Source organism: Hemitrygon akajei, unplaced genomic scaffold (assembly GCF_048418815.1).
Source record: "Hemitrygon akajei unplaced genomic scaffold, sHemAka1.3 Scf000044, whole genome shotgun sequence".
Lineage (NCBI taxonomy): Eukaryota > Metazoa > Chordata > Chondrichthyes > Myliobatiformes > Dasyatidae > Hemitrygon > Hemitrygon akajei.
The window spans coordinates 2418439-2437916 of record NW_027331930.1 but is presented as its reverse complement, the minus strand read 5'-3'; the positions used below and the strand labels follow the sequence as shown (position 1 = coordinate 2437916).

General features: G+C 47.3%; 1 protein-coding gene across 1 annotated transcript in view; it reads right to left on the bottom strand.

Annotated features, from left to right (window-relative positions):
• The window catches only part of LOC140720517 (uncharacterized), a gene marked incomplete at its 5' end in the record, with an annotated part of 422150 nt that extends 403479 nt beyond the window's left edge, over positions 1-18671 (bottom strand). The window contains 1 exon segment of the mRNA XM_073035361.1: positions 16336-18671. Coding sequence (XP_072891462.1) covers positions 16336-18671 — 2336 coding nt within the window.
• Positions 18672-19478: the final 807 nt, after the last annotated feature.

Sequence of the window (19478 nt, the reverse complement as noted above, 5' to 3'; positions counted from 1 at the left end):
GAAGACTCGCTGTCTCCGTTTAATAATTAGATGTTCTTTTCAGCCGCAGTGTGGGAGGATGTCCTGAGAACAGAATGCAGGCTGTAAGGGATAAAGCTGAGAAGCTGGAACTCTAGGAAAGTAAGGACAAAATCTTCGGATTGCTGTCTGTGCCACGCCACAGTGAGGACAGGAATACAATGAGGCGGCTGAACGATTGGAGCAGGGAGCAGGGGTTCGGATTTCTGGATCTTTGGGACCTTTTCTGGGACAGGTGTGACCCATACAAAAGGAATGGGTGTGTGGGAGAATCTCGGAGGATCGTGAAAGGGATCACATTGGTTCATGAATCCGTGAACTCTTCATCAGTATTCATGTTTTTCAAAAATTCATTTATCGGTACAACTTATAGTAGATTTTTTAAAAAATCTCTTTTCACTGTACTTCTGCCGAATAACAGCAAATTCCTCATCATACAACTCACTGGCAAAAAAAAACCAACAAAACACCATTCTGATTTTATTTCTGATCCAGATATCGAGGGTGGAGTGGGGCAATTTCCTTCTTCAAATGGCAGGGGAGGCATTTGAGTGTCATAACGCACGATCTCTGGCTGCAGTCCCTCCCAACTTTAGTGGAAAAAGCTTACTTGCATTTACACGGTCTACCCCCGTAATAATTCTGTGTACGTCTATCAAACTTCCTCTCACTGTTCGGTGTTCCAAAGAGCCTATTAAATCTGACCTTATAACTCAGGTCCTCCAGACCTGACAGAGTCCTTGTCATTACTTGTTTACTCCTTCCACGGTGTTTGATCGTTCCTGTAAGTAGGTGACTAAAGCAGCACACGGTTCTCCAAATTATGCCTCACCAATGTCTTATACAACTCCAGCATAATACCCTGTAGCCAGGAGTTCGGCTGATGAGGCGGACGTGCAGAAAGCTTTCTTTATGGCCCAATCTACCTGTGAGACCCTTTCAATGAATCACGGAACTCTCTGCCTTGTAAATCTCTCTAGAATTGCTTAGACTTGACCCACCGTATAAGAAACAAAGCAGAAGTCCCTTTAACATTCGATGTCTATCCGAGTACATATATTGCTGGGCCCTTAGAATACCTTCCAGTAACTTTCCCACTACTGACATGAGATCATCGGCCTATATTTCCCTGCATTCTTTTGCAGTCTTTTATTTAAAACAGCTGAACAGCACTGGCTACCCTCCAATCCTCAGGTATGCACCCCACACCCGCTGAATCAACCAGCCTTGTGCATCGCAAACCCTTGACTCCCCCACATGCATATTAGATTATCCCAGAGCAAGAATCTTTTCGAACAATTCACAAAATAGCTGATTCCACCTTATACTGTACAGCAAGAACAAAGTTCACAGTGCAAATTAGAATTCAAACAACCTTGGGATGCAACACCTCCAAATCCATGGAGAACCAATACCCGTGTGGATCCCCATATCCACCGATACGTCCGAATCTGCGCACAGCCACAAATCCATGTGCATTTCCAAATCACTGGGTTTGGTGTGTATGTTGATTAGTGGGTAAGCACTTACTTCTTCCCTCTAAGTGTTTGCACAGAACAACTTAAATATGCAAGTAACCGAGTTTCATGAATACACGTAACATTCTGGACAGTTAATATATATTGTGAAAGATCGTGGGCCCAGCACCGACCCTTCGGCAAATCGCTCAGCACCAACACTCATGTATCACAACTCCCTGCTTTCTTTCGGTTTACCAAATCTCTATCAATGCTAACACACCAACCGCAACTCTATTTATCCTTATCTTAGGCGTTTCTGTCACACCTTATCGAACGCCTTCTGGAAATCCAAGTGAAATAACATTCCTCTCTATCCAGCGCCCTCGCAATGTGCACAAATAACCTCTGGAAGTGTGACAAACAGGGCCTGCCTCTGCTGAATCTATGCTGCGTGTGCCTGATTGATCGATATTGCTTCGCTATTTCTTCTTGAACGCTTCAAGCATTTTACCAACTATGGCTGTTAAACTAACTGGCATTTAGTTCCCTGCTCTTTGCCTACATCAGTATTTTGAAGATTTGCCTTCCTCCAATCCGCCGGTACCAGCCCAGAGTCCAGAGAGTTTTGAAAATTATCACCAAACCCTCAACTACATCCTCTGTCATTTCTTTCAGTACCCTGGGATCCTGCCAGGGTGGGGCAGGATCGAACAGGAAAATTGTAAATATATTCAGTGTCATCATGAGTACCAGTCTTCATAGTATCCGAAGCATCTTCAGGAAGTGGTGGCTCAAAAGGGTGCGGCATCATTAATCACCCCCATCACCGAAGATATACCCTCTTCTGACTTCTGCGATCAGGGAGAAAGTACGGAAGCCGGAATGCACACACTCAACGATTGAGGAACATCTTCAGTTCCTCCGCGATCAGATTTCTGAATGGACATTGAACTCATGGACACTAACTCACTATATTTTTGCACTGCTTATTAAATTTAACTCTATATAGAATGTATATGCAAAGATCAGAGGAGGACTGGGAAGGACAGTATTCTGTGATCCTATCCAGATTCGCGCTGTGCATCGATTTGGAAATATGCTACTGATCTCAACAACCAGCGGTCTGAATTGCCGCAGTCTGCGCGCTGGTTGTAATTTATTTCGTTATCGGAACCAGCAATGGTGCTGATATTTATAACGCTGTCCAAATTACTTGACCAACGAAAACCATCGTGTTGAATGTGTTTAATAAGAAACTCAAGATGTAATTACATTAAGTTAGTCATATATCATCGAGTCCCGCGAATTCCATTGCTAGAAAACTAGAACACTAAAATACTACAACACAGTACTTCAGCCCTCGATGTTGTGCCGACCCATATACTCTTTTAAAAAAAGTACTAAACCCACACTACCACATAACCCTCTATTCTCCTTTCATCCATGTGCCTGTCCAAGAGAATCTTAAATGCCCCTAATGTTTTAGCCTCCACCACCATCCGTGTAAAGTCATTCCAGGCACCCACAACCCTCTGTGTAAAAACTTACCACTGATGTCTTCCCTAAACTTCCCTCCCTTAACTATGTACATATGCCCTCTGATGTTTGATATTCATGCACTGGGAAACAGGTACTGACTATCCACCCTATCTATGCCTTTCATACTCTTGTAGATCTCTATCAAGTCCGCTCTCATCCTTCTACGCTCCAAAGAGAAAAGTCCCAGCTCTGCTAACCTTGCCTCATAAGTCTTGGTGGATCTTGGTGATTCACTTGGCGGATCTGTGAATTACAAGAGGGCCCGCGGTAGAGAGGTCGGTAAAGGAAAGTATAAAGACATTGCAAGGATGGAACTAACTCTGGAGTTTTGTGACTGAGAAAACACTAAATTATTGTTGTTCCTTCATTTTGAAGGCAAGGTGGTGAATTGATGAGGGAATGAGAACTCACCAACTAGTTGAGCCATGTAGCGGTGGTGTGTTCCGCATGTTGCTTAAGATTTCCAGCATCTGCAGGATTTTTGGTGTTTATGTACAGTGGAATCTCCGTATTCAGCTGCTGCTGCACAACGCACGTAGCCATTATATTTCTAAATCAGACAAACATTCTGAATGAATGTTGCTGGAAGGAGGTAACGTGACAGGATTGCAATTCTCATGACTCCAGTTTTGCAAACTCAAGGCTAACTTTAAAGTATTAGAACTAGAACTCGCAGAGTACCTGGTTGAAAAAGGTTAGTATATACAAACGTAATTACGCATTTTGTGTTGTTGTATTAACTGAGGAATACAATGTATTGCGTCGTGAAACACTGAGTAAGAAATTTTGTTCAGTGGGTTGTGAGTGATGTGACTGATGAAGGGTTGTCTTTAATTGGCTCAGTGTAATATCCCTCTATTTTTTAAATGATCCGACAGTTCTCCTAGACAGTTAAAATTGTTTAATGCAACCACTTCATTCGAAAATGCGATATCCTGCAATTTATTACATCACGAGCATTTTCTATCCCACACTTGTAGCTGTTGGCATTGTCGGTAAGAAACTGAAACGGGCTGCAATTCTGTGGCCATGTCCTAATCTTACATTAGCCGTAACGTTGAACATTTCTCTCGGTACTTTTGGTTCTAGTTCTTCTATCAACGGCGTCATTTAATTTCCAAATGTTTTAGCCATTTGCTAAACAATTACAGAAATATTTGTACAAATGTCTCGTCAAATACCAGTCTGAATGCGAAACTTCTCCACGGTTCCTCCTTGTTGTCATATTTTTGCCAGTCAATTTAAATGTGTCATTCTTACTGATAACGTATTTTCTACACGTTTTAATCTATAATAGATGTTACCTTTCGTCTGTGCGAGTGATATCGTACTTAACGGCTCCCGATGTTTTCCGCCCCGGGAGGCTATGTCCTCGTCCAGCAGATTTACCTCGGCACCGGAATCGACCAAGGTGAATACGGACAGGGGCTGCTGTTCATAATTCACGGTAGCCGGGATCTGCCTCCGGGTCTGGGGGACTGAAGGGATTGTCGTCCGGCTCACAGGGATTTCCCTTTCCGCTGGTGAGCCCTCCCTTTGGCCGCAGAGGACAGGTATCCCGGAAATGCCCCGGCTGGCTGCAATAGTAACAGACCCCAGCTCTCCGCCTCCGAAATCGTTTAGCAGGGAGAGACGGTTCCGTCCCAGCTGTATCGGTTCCGTCCCCAGGGTAGTGGGGACGGTCGGATCAGGATCTATACTTGGAGTGGCCTGGGAGGGAGGCTGGCTGAAGATGGTAAGGTGGGACGTGGGCTGACCCGAGGAGCTGGTCGACTGGTCTTTTCTCTCAGACGTTTTTTAAGTCGATTATCTAACCTGTTGGCTAGAGAATTCAGAGAGTCCAGGCTGTCCGCGTTCTCCGTCGCCGCCTAATCATCTTTTATCTTATCTGAGAGGCCTTGTCGGAACACTTACCGTAGTGCCTCGTCATTCCACCCAGAGTCGGCCGCTAATGTTCGGAACTCGATGGAGTATTGTGCTACACTTCGCGAACCCTGACAGAGAGTTAGCAAGCGCTTAGCAGCGTCCTTACGGCGAATGAGCTGTTCAAAGTCCTTCCTCATTTCGGAGCGAAGGAGGGGAAGGACGAATAGACCTCTGGTCGGTTATCCCAGAACGCAGAGGCCCATGCGAAGGCAGCCCCTCGAAGAGGCCCCATGATGTATGCAGTTTCTGATCTGTCCGAGGTGTATGTACGTACGTGTTGCTCAAAGAGCGGTACGTACGGCTCTCGAGGGGATTGTGTTGCCGATCCAAGGGGCATAGCCATCCCAGGCTGTGAGGTTTAGACAGACGGGGTTCTTGGAAGGGACGGAAGCGGATACCCGGTCAACCTGCTTACTGAACTACTTCACATTCGTGGATAGCGCACGAAGATTTTCCGTGACTCTCTGAGCAGTTGGTCGTCGGCACCGAGAAGGTGGCCCTGACTGGTGAGGGCCTGCTACACGGGGTCCGTGTCCGCTGGATTCATTCGTGGCCAGTTCGTTCTATTGCAAGGAGGAAGCTGAGGATGAACCCTAGCGCAGGACGCAGGCGCGGAGGCAGAGTTGTGAGGCGTTAGCACCGTGGCGAACGGGGAACCGGTATCCAGCAGAGTCTTTACGTGGAGACAAGGTTTACGTAGAGTATCCAGGAAATGATGCGGAGCTTAGAACTGGCAGTCCCTAGGAATCAGGAAACGAGGTTTACTCACACTAGCGTCGACCAACGAACTGGCAAAGCATGGCCGTGACGGCCGAGTTTTATCCTGTTTTCGCTCATGAGAACCATGTGTTCTGTAATTAGTAGAACTGAGAATGATTGGAAATCAGACGAGGGGATCAAGGCCCAATAAAGGATGCAATAGTAAGATGGGGAATTGCCAGACGGGACCGTGACACCTTTGTATCTCTGCACTTGGAATTCTCTCCCCATCGAAACAATAGTCTGCCCGTTTATTTCTTCCACCAAAATGCATGACCTTGCATTTTCCAACATTGTATTTCATTTGCTATTTTAGTTCCATTCCCCTAAACTATCTAAGTGTCTCTGTAGTCTCTCTGCTTCCTCACCACTACCCGCTGTTCCATCTATCTTGGTATCATCGGCAAATTTAGCCACAAATGCCTTAATACCTGCAGTCCTGTAATTTCCTCAAAGAATTGCAGTAGGTTTGTCATTCAGGATTTTCCTTTCAGGTTCGTTTTGGCCTGTCTTGTCATGTGCCTCCAGGTATTCCGTAAATTCATCCCTTATCATCGATTCTAACAACTTCCCAACCACTGATGTCAGGCTAACAGGTCTCTAGTTTCCTTCCTGCTGCCTCGCCTTTTTTTTTAATTGCGGAGTAACATTTACAATTTTCTTGTCATCCGGTACAATGCCAGAATATACGGATTCCTGAAAGATCAACGTTAATGCCTCTGCAATCACTCAAGCTACTTCCTTCAGGACCCAAGGGTGCATTCCATTAGGTCAAGGAGATTTATCTACCCTCAGACGATTCAGCTTCCAGAGCACCTTCTCAGTCTTTTTCTTTTTTTACCTTCTGTGTAAACTTCCCTGACACTCGTGAATGTCTGATATACTGCAGACGTGTTCCACTGTGAAGACCGATGCAAAACGCATTATTTTCCTCTGCCATCTCTAGCGTCATTTTGTTTTGCCCCTGTCCCTACCCTCGACTCTCCTTTACTCTTTATATACTTAAAAAAATCTTTTAGTATCGCCAGCTTCCTTTCATAAAAGACCTTTTCGTTCGTAACCAGCTTCATAGTTTTCTCCTGAAAGTTTTTAAATGCTTCCCAATCCCATATCTTCCCACTAGCTCTGGCTTCCTTGTATGCCCTCTCTTTTGCTTTTACTTTGCCTCTGACTTCATTGGTCAGCTAATATAGTGTCCTTCTTCCCTTTAAATAATTCTTCTTATTTGGAATATATATGTCTTTCCTTCCCTCATTTTTCACAGAAACTCCAGCCATTGCTGCTCTGCTGTCCTTCCTGAAAATGTCCCTTTCCAGTCAACTTCGGCCGCTACCCGTCTCATGCCATTGTAATTTCGTTTATTCCATTGAAATACCGATGTATTGCATTGGAGTTCAATGTGAACTCGATCATATTGTGACCACAGTTCCGTAAGTGTTCCTTAAACCTGAGCGCTCTTATCAGGTCAGGATCATACCGAGGTGAGCGTTATCCCAGAGAACATTCTGAGTCTACAATAATGGCGTCTTTCCACGTGGGCATTTGGGCATTTATTCGACAGGGTGATCAGGGCCGATACCAACTCAGAATTGTCACCCCTCACTGGAGGACTCATTGAACCTTCCAAATCAGTTCACCCCTTTCCCTCGCTCTGCAGAATCCAGAGCAATTGTCTTTGAGGTTTTCGCCCCCAGCGATGGGAGACTCGGCTTGCAATTCGGCCCGCTGAACGTCGTCAGCATCCATACCTACGGACCGTAATCACTTTAACGGACAATAGTTCAGCACAGACCCACTAGATCAATGCTCAGGGTAATCACACAGCTTCCAAAGAAATCGATCGATCACGATGCCCCCATAATTGAAGGACTCTGGTCCCGTCGGCTGTGCAAGTCCAAAGAAAACAATCTCTGGCCCCGTCAAACGTTCCAGACTGAGGTGCGAGCCCAACCCGAAAACAACTGTTTGTGTGGATGCCGCGTGAATCGTTACCCTCTTTTACCACGAAATTACAGATAGTACCCCGCATACAATCAAATGATTTAGCTTTGTAGTTCTTAATTTGATTAAAGGGTCAGCTAAGAAAAAGCTGTAACACCCTGAGAAAGATTTCACTGCTAATGTAACGGTCTTTCTGTAGAAACAGTGTTTGGGTTGTGGTTGGAGATAACGTGTGCTGTGGAATGTGAGCCGTCCCATGCCGGCGCTGTAGTTTCGAGCCGTGTGACCGACACCGGGATGATCCAGGTCTTTTGTTGGGCGGGAGATGAAGAGAGAAGTCGCCGGAGAGAAGGGGTCGTAAGACTCGACCCGGAGCGGAGCCATGGTCCGACGAAGGCGGGGAGATCGAAGAAGGATCGGTGAAGGGGAAACCGTGAGCTCCAACTTGTACACATTCGATCGTTTCATGAAAAATTGGCCCTTTTCTTTTTTTCTTCTTAGCTTTTTCTTCACTAACCCTGCAGTCAAATTAAGAATTAATGTAAATCGATTAATTGTATGCGGTTACTGATTAGTACTTAGTGGTGCTGATTTGTAACAGGGTAACAAATCTCGCAGCATCGACACAAACAGGGGTTTTTCGGAGTAGACTCGCACCTCAATCACACATGTCCGGCGGGGCCAGAGATTGTCTTCTCTAAACTTACGCAGCCGACAGAAGCAAAGTGTTTTAATTGTGGGTGTATCGTTCCGGGATCGATTTCGTTGGATGATGTGCAATTGCCTTGAGCATTGAACCAGTGGGTTGTGTGTTTCAATCTGCGCTAAATATTGTCCGGTAAATTGATTACAGTACGTGCGGCTAGGGCTGAGTCTCCCATAGCTGGGGGTGGAGAATTCAAACAAAAGTTATGTTCGTTTCTGCGGAGCGAGGGAGAGGACTGGGAAAAATTACAAAAGACCCAGTGAGGGGACTGCCTGGCGTATCGGGAAGAACACATTCCCAGCAATACATCAAGGAACACCCTAAAGCAAAAAAAAAGCATATTTCTGAAGGCTTAGAAGGGCCAAGCTGCAGTGTATCGCTGTGGATTTATGCTAGAGCCATGCTTGATACAGGCTCGCAGATCACTTTGCCGTACCGTTCATTTCACAATCAGTATTTGACGCATATATCAGTGACGACACTCAGTACACCAGAGATCTGGGATCTTAGTGCGGGTGATTGACAGTATGACGGTACTCACGGTACTAATTTGTCAGTGAAACTGCAGTCTTCAGAGTCAGATGTCAAACTGGCTAAGGTATTTGAAAAATTAGCGCTGGTTTGTCCGGACCCTGTTGAGAGGGACGGAGTTTCAATCCTTGTGCGATCCAATGTCCCAGCTGTGGGGAGGCTAAAGGGAGCCTGCATGGGGAGTGCTGGAGAGAGCTTTCTGTAAACAGTTCTGTTCACCCGGTGTTTCGAGGAAATGCGTGGGCGCACTCGGCCGGATAATGAGTTTAGACGAGGGAGTGTGTGATTCACTCAGTCAAAGCCAATCCTATTATGGCTAACAGAAGTAGGGCGAGTGATGGGAAATCTCAAATTTTCCGGAATGCCTGAGGCTGAGGCCCTCCCGATGGTTGCTCCGAAAGACCACGAAGAAGAGTCGGATGTGCCTGCTGGGATACTGGTGAGGCCCGAACTACAGAAGCACTTGATTGTACTGGCGAACAGGATGGCAGTGATTGTCAGGAACACCACGAAGAGGGAGACCACCTTCAAGCGGGGCTGTCCCTGGCGAATCTCTTCCCGATGACCGTAATATCCTGTGTTCCTGTGAGACAGGCAGCGAGAAACCATCTGCAAAACGAGGAAAGTTACCGGTGAGTCATTCAACTTCGCGGACTCCCCAGTCCCTCCGGGTTGGAAGAGAACACCGATACAGAAGATGTGGAAATGGAGTTTGATGTGAGTTGATCCAAGAGCACTCGCCAGACCATCGGGGTGACCGAGGACACCCCGTTCAGAGAAAGGTCGCGGCAACTAGCCCCTGCAAAGGTGGAAGACGTTCGGCAGCATTTGTGCAAAGTGAAGGAAGCCGAGTCCAGAAGACCCAGTGTGTCCCAAATAGTATTGGCCTGGAAGATGAATGTGAAGATACGGAAGTGTGTAGATTACAGGACTCCGAACAAGCGTACCGTCGCAGACTAGTATCCGGTCCCGAGAAGTGAAGATGCGCTGGACTGTCTGAGTGGTGTGCAGGGGTTCAGTATACTGGACTTGAGGACTGGGTATTACCAGATCCCCATGCGTGAGGCTGACAAAACGAAGACGGGCATTTATATGTCTCCTGAGATTTTTCGAGCCCCTGCAACCTTCCAGTGTGTCATGGAGTAAACGGTGCGAGGTATGAACTTACGTGAGGGATAGGTGAATCGGGACGACTTGTTTGGTCCACCTGAGAAACATGGAGCGAGGCTACTGAAGGTGCTAGGCTGAGAGCTGAAAAGTTAAAATATTCCCTGGACAAGTGTCAGTTCTGCAAGAAGTCTGTCAGCTGTGTTGGGCTCAGAGTCTCACGAAATTGAGTAGCTACTGGAGTAGCTTCCAGTGTTGTTGTTTATTTTATCTCCCGGCTATGGTTGCAAGGACGAGGCTGAGGATGAACCCTAGCGCAGGACAGAGGCGCGGAGGCAGAGTTGTGAGGCGTTAGCACCGTGGCGAACGGGGAACCGGTATCCAGCAGAGTCTTTACACGGAGACAGTGTTTACGTAGAGTATCCAGGAAATGATGCGGAGCTTAGAACTGGCAGTCCTAAGGAATCAGGAAACGAGGTTTACTCACACTAGAGTCGACCAACGAACTGGCAAAGCATGGCCGTGACGCCCGAGTTTTACCCTGTTTTCACTAATGAGAACCATGTGTTCTGTAATTAGTAGAACTGAGAATGATGGGAAATCAGACGAGGGGATTAATGCCCAATTAAGAAGGTAATAGCAAGATGGGGAATTGCCAGACGGGTCCATGATAGTACCGAACCCCCCCCCCCCTCCCTTCAGCGGGAGCCTCCAAGCGATCCTCCAGGCTTGTCCCGATGGTCCGGATGGAAGTCTTGGATGTGAGTGTAAACTGAAATTTACCAGAACAAATAACTACACTACAAACAAGTCTTTATTTAATCTTTCACCCGTTTATTTGTTCGAACTCAGCCGGCGAGAAAGGACTCGGAGCCGATCATCAGGAAGACTGAGTATCTCTCTCTCTCTCTCTCCGGCAGCTCCCAACGAGCTTTCTGTCTAACACTCAGAAACATGACAATTTATAGAACTGGCGAAACAAAGAACAGTCGGTTCCATGGATATTCCCACCAAATCAGTTACAGCAAAACTTAATTAGTTAGATAAGAGTGTACATTAAATCACAGGCTTTACTTACAAATTCTAGCTTCATCAGCAAAACTTCAACAGACAAAGGTGGGAACATAGATCAATGACGTCACATTGTGGGGCATGATGTAGGCAACCTCGGGCTAAGGGTAAAACCTTCAACCAGGTCAGTCCAGTTTCTGGTGTAAGTTTGGCCAGCTGATCATTCACGGTACTATTGGCTGGTTCCACTATGCCGGCTGCTTTCGGAAGGCAGGTGCAGTGGAACTGCTGTTTTATAGCAAGTTCTTTACAGACTTCCTCATTTATTTTGGCTACAAAATGTGGCGCATTGGCCGAGTTTATCATTTCTGGAAGTCCACAGCGAGGAATTACTTATTTTAGAAATATTTTCACAACAGTCATAGTGGTATTATTAGTTGTAGGAACAGCGTCAATTCATCTGTTAAATCAATCTACTGTCACTAAGCAATACTGATAACAATGTACTCTAGGAAATTCTATAAAACCAAGCTGTAAACAAGAAAAAAGGCCCGCCAGACAAGGGGGTAGATCCGGAAACACAAGACACTTGTTTTCCAACATTCATCCTTTTACAAATTAAACATGCTTTGGCTCGCTCTTCAAGACAAGTCAAGTCACTTTTATTGTCATTTCGACCATAACTGCTAGTACAGTGCATAGTTAAAATGAGCAACGTTTTTCAGGACCATGGTGTTACATCACACAGTACAAAAACTAGACTGAACTATGTAAAAAACAACACAGGGAAAGCTACACTAGACTACAGACCTACACAGGACTGCATAAAGTGCACAAAAACAGTGCAGGCATTACAATAAATAATAAACAGGACAATAGGGCAAGGTGTCAGTCCAGGCTTCGGGTATTGTGGAGCCTGATGGCTTGGAGGAAGAAACTGCTACATCGTCAGGTCGTGAGAGCCCGAATGCTTCGGAGCCTTTTCCCAGACGGCAGGAGTGAGAAGAGTTTGTATGAGGGGTCCTTCATAATGTTGTTTCCTTTGCGGATGCAGCGTGTAGTGTAAATATCGGTGAATGCGGGAAGAGAGACCCCGATGATCCTTTCAGCTGATCTCACTATCCGCTGCAGGGTCTTGCGATCCGAGATGGTGCAATTTCCGAACCAGGCAGTGATGCAGCTGCTCAGGATCCTCTCAATACAACCCCTGTAGAATGTGATGAGGATGGGGGTGGGAGACGGACTTTACTCAGCCTTCGCAGAAAGTAGAGACGTTGCCGGGCTTCTTTGCTATGGAGCCGGTGTTGAGGGATCTGGTGAGATTCTCCGTCAGGTGAACACCAAGAAATTTGGTGCTCTTTACGATCTCTACCGAGGAGCCGTCGATGTTCAGCGGAGAGTGGTCGCTCTGTGCCCTCCTGAAGTCAACAAGCATCTCTTTTGTTTTTGTTCACATTAAGAGACAGGTTGTTGGCTCTGCACCAGTCCGTTAGCTGCTGCACCTCCTCTCTGTAAGCTGACTCGTTGTTCTTGCTGATGAGACCCACCACGATGGTGTCATCGGCGAACTTGATGATATGGTTTGAGCTGTGTGTTGCAGCACAGTCGTGGGTCAGCAGAGTGAACAGCAGTGGAATGAGCACGCAACCCTGGGGGACCCTCGTGCTCAGTGTGATGGTGTTGGAGATGCTGTTCCCGATCCGGACTGACTGAGGTCTCCCAGTCAGGAAGTCTAGGATCCAGTTGCAGAGGGAGGTGTTCAGGCCCAGTAGGCTCAGCTTTCCAATCAGTTTCTGAGGGATGATTGTGTTGAATGCTGAACTGATGTCTATGAACAGCATCTGAACGCATGTGTCTTTTCTGTCCAGGTGGGTTAGGGCCAGGTGGAGGGAGGTAGCAATGGCAGCATCTGTTGAGCGGTTGGGACGGCACGCAAACTGCAGGGGGTCCAGTGAGGGGGGCAGCAGGGTCTTGATTTGCCTCATGACGAGCCTCTCGAAACACTTCATGATGATGGATGTGAGTGCAACGGGACGGTAGTCATTCAGGCAGGACACTGAAGACTTCTTCGGCACGGGGACGATGGTGGCGGCCTTGAAGCACGTTGGAACGGTGGCGCTACTCAGGGAGATGTTGAAGATGTCAGTGAGAACATCTGCTAGCTGGTCTGCAGGTGATGTTGTCCTGTAATTGGTGATGTAATTGGTTGTCCTGTAATTGGTGATGTAATTGGTTGTCCTGTAATTGGTGATGTCCTGGATGCCCTTCCACATGCGCCTCGTGTCGCCGCTGTCCTGGAAGTGGCTGTGGATTAGCTGGGCGTGTGCACGCTTTGCAGCTGCTTTCTGGAAATCAGGGTGCCAGCAAGATTGTAATAATGTATTAACCATTCAACCATTCCCTCCTTGCCCAGGCGCGTGTACAATTATGTACATAATCTATCAAAATAGGTAAGAACACAGAGGGAACACAGGCCTGACCTGCAGAGGTCACCCATAAATTGGTCCGAGGTTCAAGGTGGCAAACCATGTGGGACCATAGTTCGCGCTCTCCTTCAGGGGCGTCCTCCTGAAACGTACGTATCTCCCCCATGTCTGGCATCCCCGTCCTTAGATTTTGTCTAATAGGAGCTTGCTGGGTTCCCGAGGGGTCTAAAAGTGTGGGATTCGAAGCTGTCTGTCTAGCTGCTGCATCAGCCCTGGCATTACCCTTAGATATCTCAACAGATTCCCCAGTATGGGCAGCACATTCCATAATAGCCAAAACTCGAGGTAGCTGTAGAGTGCTGAGTAAGTTGTTTGCAAAGGTAGGTTAAAATGGGGTAGTCAAAACAAGTCCGGAATCCCTCAAAGCTCCGTAGTCTGTGCATAACGGGAGTCTGTCTAAAAGTTCTCATTTAAATCTGTTGCTAGGGTACAGGCACGAGTCAGAGTGAGCAGCTCAGCCTTCTGGACGGACACAGCTGTTTCGAAAGAGGCTTACGTCACTGTCCGTCATTATCGAATAGCCAGAACATCGTTTCCTCGCTGGATTACCAGACACCTTCCATCCTCATAAAACGTTGCCTCCGGCTTGAGGGTGTAATGCGGAAGGGCTGGGAGAGTCTGTCCTTCGTTCACGGTGATCCAAACAGGGGGGTGAATTTGGTGCGGCCGACTTCATGGACTGAAATTGTCCGGAGATGTGGTACAACGTCTTGGGTTCAGTCAATATTAAAAGCGTGTCTTACCAGATGTCCTGTCTTCGCCTCTGACTCCTTCCCGTATCGGAATTGGTCCACGGCCAAGTCTTGCCAGTCTCCCTTGGTGCTAGAGGCTTGTTTAGTCAGGGTGTAGGCAAGAAACCCACGCTCTTTAGCTTGAACCCCGGGCAAACCCTAATGGTGGTATGGGGAAGCACCAATCCTGTCTGCCACCGAGGGAAACCTGGAACTTCGGCCAGTAATGCACTGCCCTCTTTTCCTTAAGCCTCTCCAGTCATCTTTTGAGGCTTCCAGGGTGCGTACACAGGAATCACTGAGAGCTGTCCCTCCTCCGCTGCTCATGGATTAGGCAGCATTCGGGTGGGCAATTGTCTCTGTGGAGCCATTAACTCTGGGGTTTTAGTGGATTCTTCCCTCCCTGTCTCGGAATAATCCTCGGTATTCCCTTTCTGGATCTGAGGGTATAGATAGCCTCCCCTTCCCCGCTGCCGCTGCTTTACCCGAGTGGTCACCGTATCTGAGTACTGGGAGGATTGGGGTTCAGGAGCACTGGGTGCACTCGGCCCCTGGTAAGGTAGGGGGAGTACGGTGGGTGCTCACTCCTCATCACGGTCACCGTCCTCAAACAGGATCTGTATCCCAGACATGGGTTCGGGATCCCTTGTTTCCCTGTCATTTCGAACTTTAGACTGACGTTCCTGCCCTTCTCTCCTATCTAGGCCGGCCTTGGTTTGCTGACGTTGTTTTTCCTGCTCTCGCTTTCGACGCCCATTCACACTCCGCCTTTAGCGTCTCTCAACCTTCTACAGTACGTACCTCTCTCCCTTTGTCACACGCATCACCCCTCCAACTTGCTCATCATGTACTGTTCCACTTTGCATCTGCCTTATCCTTCCATTGCCTTTTCAACAATTTCCACTTCTTCTTCCATATCAAATTTACTGCTTGTTCTCAAGAGGTGATATCGCAGGCTCCCGCTCAGTGGCCACATTTTCCCCCCAATCTTTTTATTCAGCGCTGCGGTCAACATTCACAAATCTTTTTCCTTGTCTGGAAAACTCTCACACGCTGTGTGTAGGGCTGCTCTCGGCCCACTCGTATCACTCGACTCCATGCCCTCTAAGTAATTTAACCAGCACAAAGCCTCCTGCTCGATTAACAATCAGATAAATTTACCCAGCAGGCACTGCCTGCTGAATTGATAAATTTACCCAGCACGTCTGTCTCCTGCCCAGTTAGTGAAATTAACCCGGTACCGCCTCCTGCTCAATTAATAAAATTTGCCTACTTTCTACAAGTCTTCCGACAGATACTTTCCCGATCCTGTCAAGGTATGCAAGCAGCCCTCGGCGAGGAACCGTGCCTCGAAAGGAACTACCGGAGAGCGACAAAAGGTGAAATACCCGTTGGGCGCCCGGTCGGTCTCCGCAGTCCCCGGAGTGGTCCGGCCGCTTACTCAGTCTGTCTGCTTCGCACTCTCTGTATTGGGATCCTGTTCGTGACGCCCAATGTTAAAGTCGAATCTGAATAAAACTCGGGAGACCAGTTTCCTCTAGGCACCACAGTTTATTGGATTCTCTTGCAAGAGTTTGAGACCCAGTTATCAAAGGGAAGGCATGTCAGTGCTGCCAACCATCTGACAAGTGGACTCTCTCAGTCAGGTTACAGCAGTATATTTATACATAGTAAGTCCCATACGTCACTGTTGCAAGCTGCTATTAGAACCAAGTCTGTTAGTGCAAAACTTAAGGTCTTAGATAACAGAGTGCACTAACTCAAGGCTTGAATATAGATGGATATACAGTCCAGTCCTTATCAGCTATTCCCTTTGCAAGGTCCTGACTTCATTCCAGACAGATGGTCATTGCTGTCCTTATCGATGAGTCCTTACTCAAACATGGGTACAATATATATTATCAAATTCTCAATGTCCCTCTGACAATTAAATGGTAACCAGTATAAGCCGTTTACTTTCTTAACTGCTGAAGACAGAGTTTACTTTTGTTCAAAAATTCCTGTTCAGTCCCAATTATTCTTTTAGCTAGAGGTTACTTGGGCTCAAAATGATTTTTTATATATCCGCATTTCCTCAGAATGATTTCTCCCCAGTGTGAACAAGCTGATGTTCTTTCAGCTGAGCTGAATCAATGAATCCCTTCCCACATTCTGGGCAGATGAATGGCTTCTCCCCAGTGTGAATTCGCTGGTGTCTCAAGAGCTGAGAAGAATGACTGAATCCTTTCCCACATTCAGAGCAGATGAATGGCCTCTCCCCAGTCTGGACTCGCTGATGTAACTTCAGTTGAGATGACTGAGCGAATCCCTTCCCACATTCAGAGCATGTGAATGGTTTCTCCTCACTGTGATCTAACTGGTGCGATAATAGACTAAAACGCCGAGTGAATCCTTTCCCACAGTCTGAGCAGGTGAACGGCCTCTCCACAGTGTGAACAAACTGATGTTCTTTCAGATGAACTGAATCAGTGAATCCCTTCCCACATTCTGAGCAGATGAATGGTTTCTCCCCAGTGTGAATTTGCTGGTGTCTCAAGAGTTGAGATGAACGAATGAATCCTTTCCCACATTCTGAGCAAGTGAATGGCTTCTCCCCGGTGTGGACTCTCTGATGTAACTTCAGTTGAGCTGACTGAGCAAATCCCTTCCCACATTCAGAGCATGTGAACGGCTTCTCCCCGGTGTGGACTCTCTGATGTAACTTCAGTTGAGCTGACTGGGTGAATCCTTTCCCACATTCAGAGCATGTGAACGGCTTCTCTCCAGTGTGGATTCGCTGATGTACCTTCAGTTGAGCTGACTGGGCGAATCGTTTCCCACATTCAGAGCATGTGAACGGCTTCTCCCCAGTGTGAACTCGCTGGTGGCTGTGTAGGTTGGACGAGTGAGTGAATCCCTTCCCACATTCTGAGCAGATGAATGGTTTCTCCCCAGTGTGAATTTGCTGGTGTCTCAGGAGTTGAGATGAACGAATGAATCCTTTCCCACATTCTGAGCAAGTGAATGGTTTCTCCCCAGTGTGAATTTGCTGGTGTCTCAGGAGTTGAGATGAACGAATGAATCCTTTCCCACATTCTGAGCAAGTGAACGGCTTCTCCCCGGTGTGGACTCTCTGATGTAACTTCAGTTGAGCTGACTGGGTGAATCCTTTCCCACATTCAGAGCATGTGAACGGCTTCTCTCCAGTGTGGATTCGCTGATGCTCCTTCAGTTGAGCTGACTGGGCGAATGGTTTCCCACATTCAGAGCATGTGAACGGCTTCTCCCCAGTGTGAACTCGCTGGTGGCTGTGTAGGTTGGACGAGTGAGTGAATCCCTTCCCACAGTCAGAGCAGGTGAACGGCCTCTCCCCAGTGTGAACTCGCTGATGTACCTTCAGTTCAGATGACCGAACAAATCCTTTCCCACATTCAGAGCAGGTGAACGGCTTCTCCCCAGTATGAACTCGCTGATGGGACTTCAGTTCAGATGACCGAACAAATCCTTTCCCACACTCAGAGCAGGTGAACGGCCTCTCCCCAGTGTGAACTCGCTGATGTACCTTCAGTTCAGATGACCGAACAAATCCTTTCCCACATTCAGAGCAGGTGAATGGCTTCTCCCCAGTATGAACTCGCTGATGTGACTTCAGTTGAGATGACCGAGCAAATCCTTTCCCACATTCAGAGCAAGTGAACGGCTTCTCCCCAGTGTGGACTCGCTGGTGTCTGTGTAGGTTGGACAAGTGAGTGAATCCCTTCCCACACTCAGAGCAGGTGCACGGCCTCTCACTAGTGTGAACTCGCTGATGTAACTTCAGTTCAAATGACCGAACAAATCCTTTCCCACATTCAGAGCAGGTGAACGGCTTCTCCCCAGTATGAACTCGCTGATGGGACTTCAGTTCAGATGACTGAGCAAATACCTTCCCACATTCAGAGCAAGTGAACGGCTTCTCCCCAGTGTGAATTCGCCGGTGTCTGTGCAGGTTGGACGAGTGAGCAAATCCCTTCCCACAGTCTGAGCAGGTGAACGGCCTCCCCCCAGTGTGAACTCGCTGATGTACCTTCAGTACAGATGACCGAGCGAATCCTTTCCCACATTCAGAGCAAGTGAACAGCTTCTCCCCAGTGTGGACTCGCTGATGTGACTTCAGTTGAGATGACTGGGTGAATCCCTTCTCACAGTCTGAGCTTGTGAATGGCATCACCCCAGTGTGAACTCGCTGGTGTCTATGTAGGTTGGATGAGTGAGTGAATCTCTTCCCACAGTCCGAGCAGGTGAATGGCCTCTTCTCAGTGTGAACTCGCTGGTGTCTATGTAGTGTGGACGAGTGAGTGAATCTCTTCCCACAGTCTGAGCAGGTGAACGGCCTCTTCTCAGTGTGAACTCGCTGCTGTTCATTCAGTTGAGATGATTGAGTGAACCCGTTCCCCTTTTCAGAGCAGGTGAATGGCTTCTCCCCGGTGTGAACTCATTGGTGTCACTGTGGTCTGTTTGAGCGTGTGAATGTCTTCCCACCATCCAAGCAGGTCAATGTCCTCTCACTGGTGAACTTTAGGATATATCTTCGGCATCGACAATGGAACAAATTGCTTCCCACTTGCAGAATAGGTGGAGCATCTCACTCTGGTGTGAACTTGCTAATGTATCTTCAGGCTGGATGACTGAGTAGTTTCCCTCCCTCACACAGAGCAGGTGAATGGCCACTCCCCACGGTGAACTCACTGGTGTGTCTGTGGGGAGGCTGTGAGTGAATCCCTTCCCACACTGAGAGAAGGAGAATGATATCTCTCCACGGTGAACTCACTGGCGTGTCTGTGGGTAGGCTGTGAGTGAATCCCTTCCCACACTGAGAGAAGGAGAATGATACCTGACTACGATCAATTCTCTGGCAATTCAGAAAGTCAGAAGTTTTGAATCCCTTGTAGTTTTGAAGTTTTGAATGCAGTTGAAGAACTGATCTCCAGTGAACAAATGTTGGTGTGTTCACAGCACCCCGGTTCCAGTGGATTTCACTGAGTTACAACAGAAAATTTGATTTCAGAGACAGAACACATTACCAGATGGTATGAGATAATGCTTCATCTCCATGGATTGACAACAGATGTGTTGGTGATGCAAAGAAAATATTTGGTCACTCCTTAAATATCCAGAGTCAGCAAAACTGATGTGTTGTTGTGTTTGAGATTCCCGTGCACAAGTGTGCTGTCATTTCAAACCTGTAAAAATATTTGCAAAATACATCAATGGGTGAAGGACAGTATTTCAGGAGAGATTATAA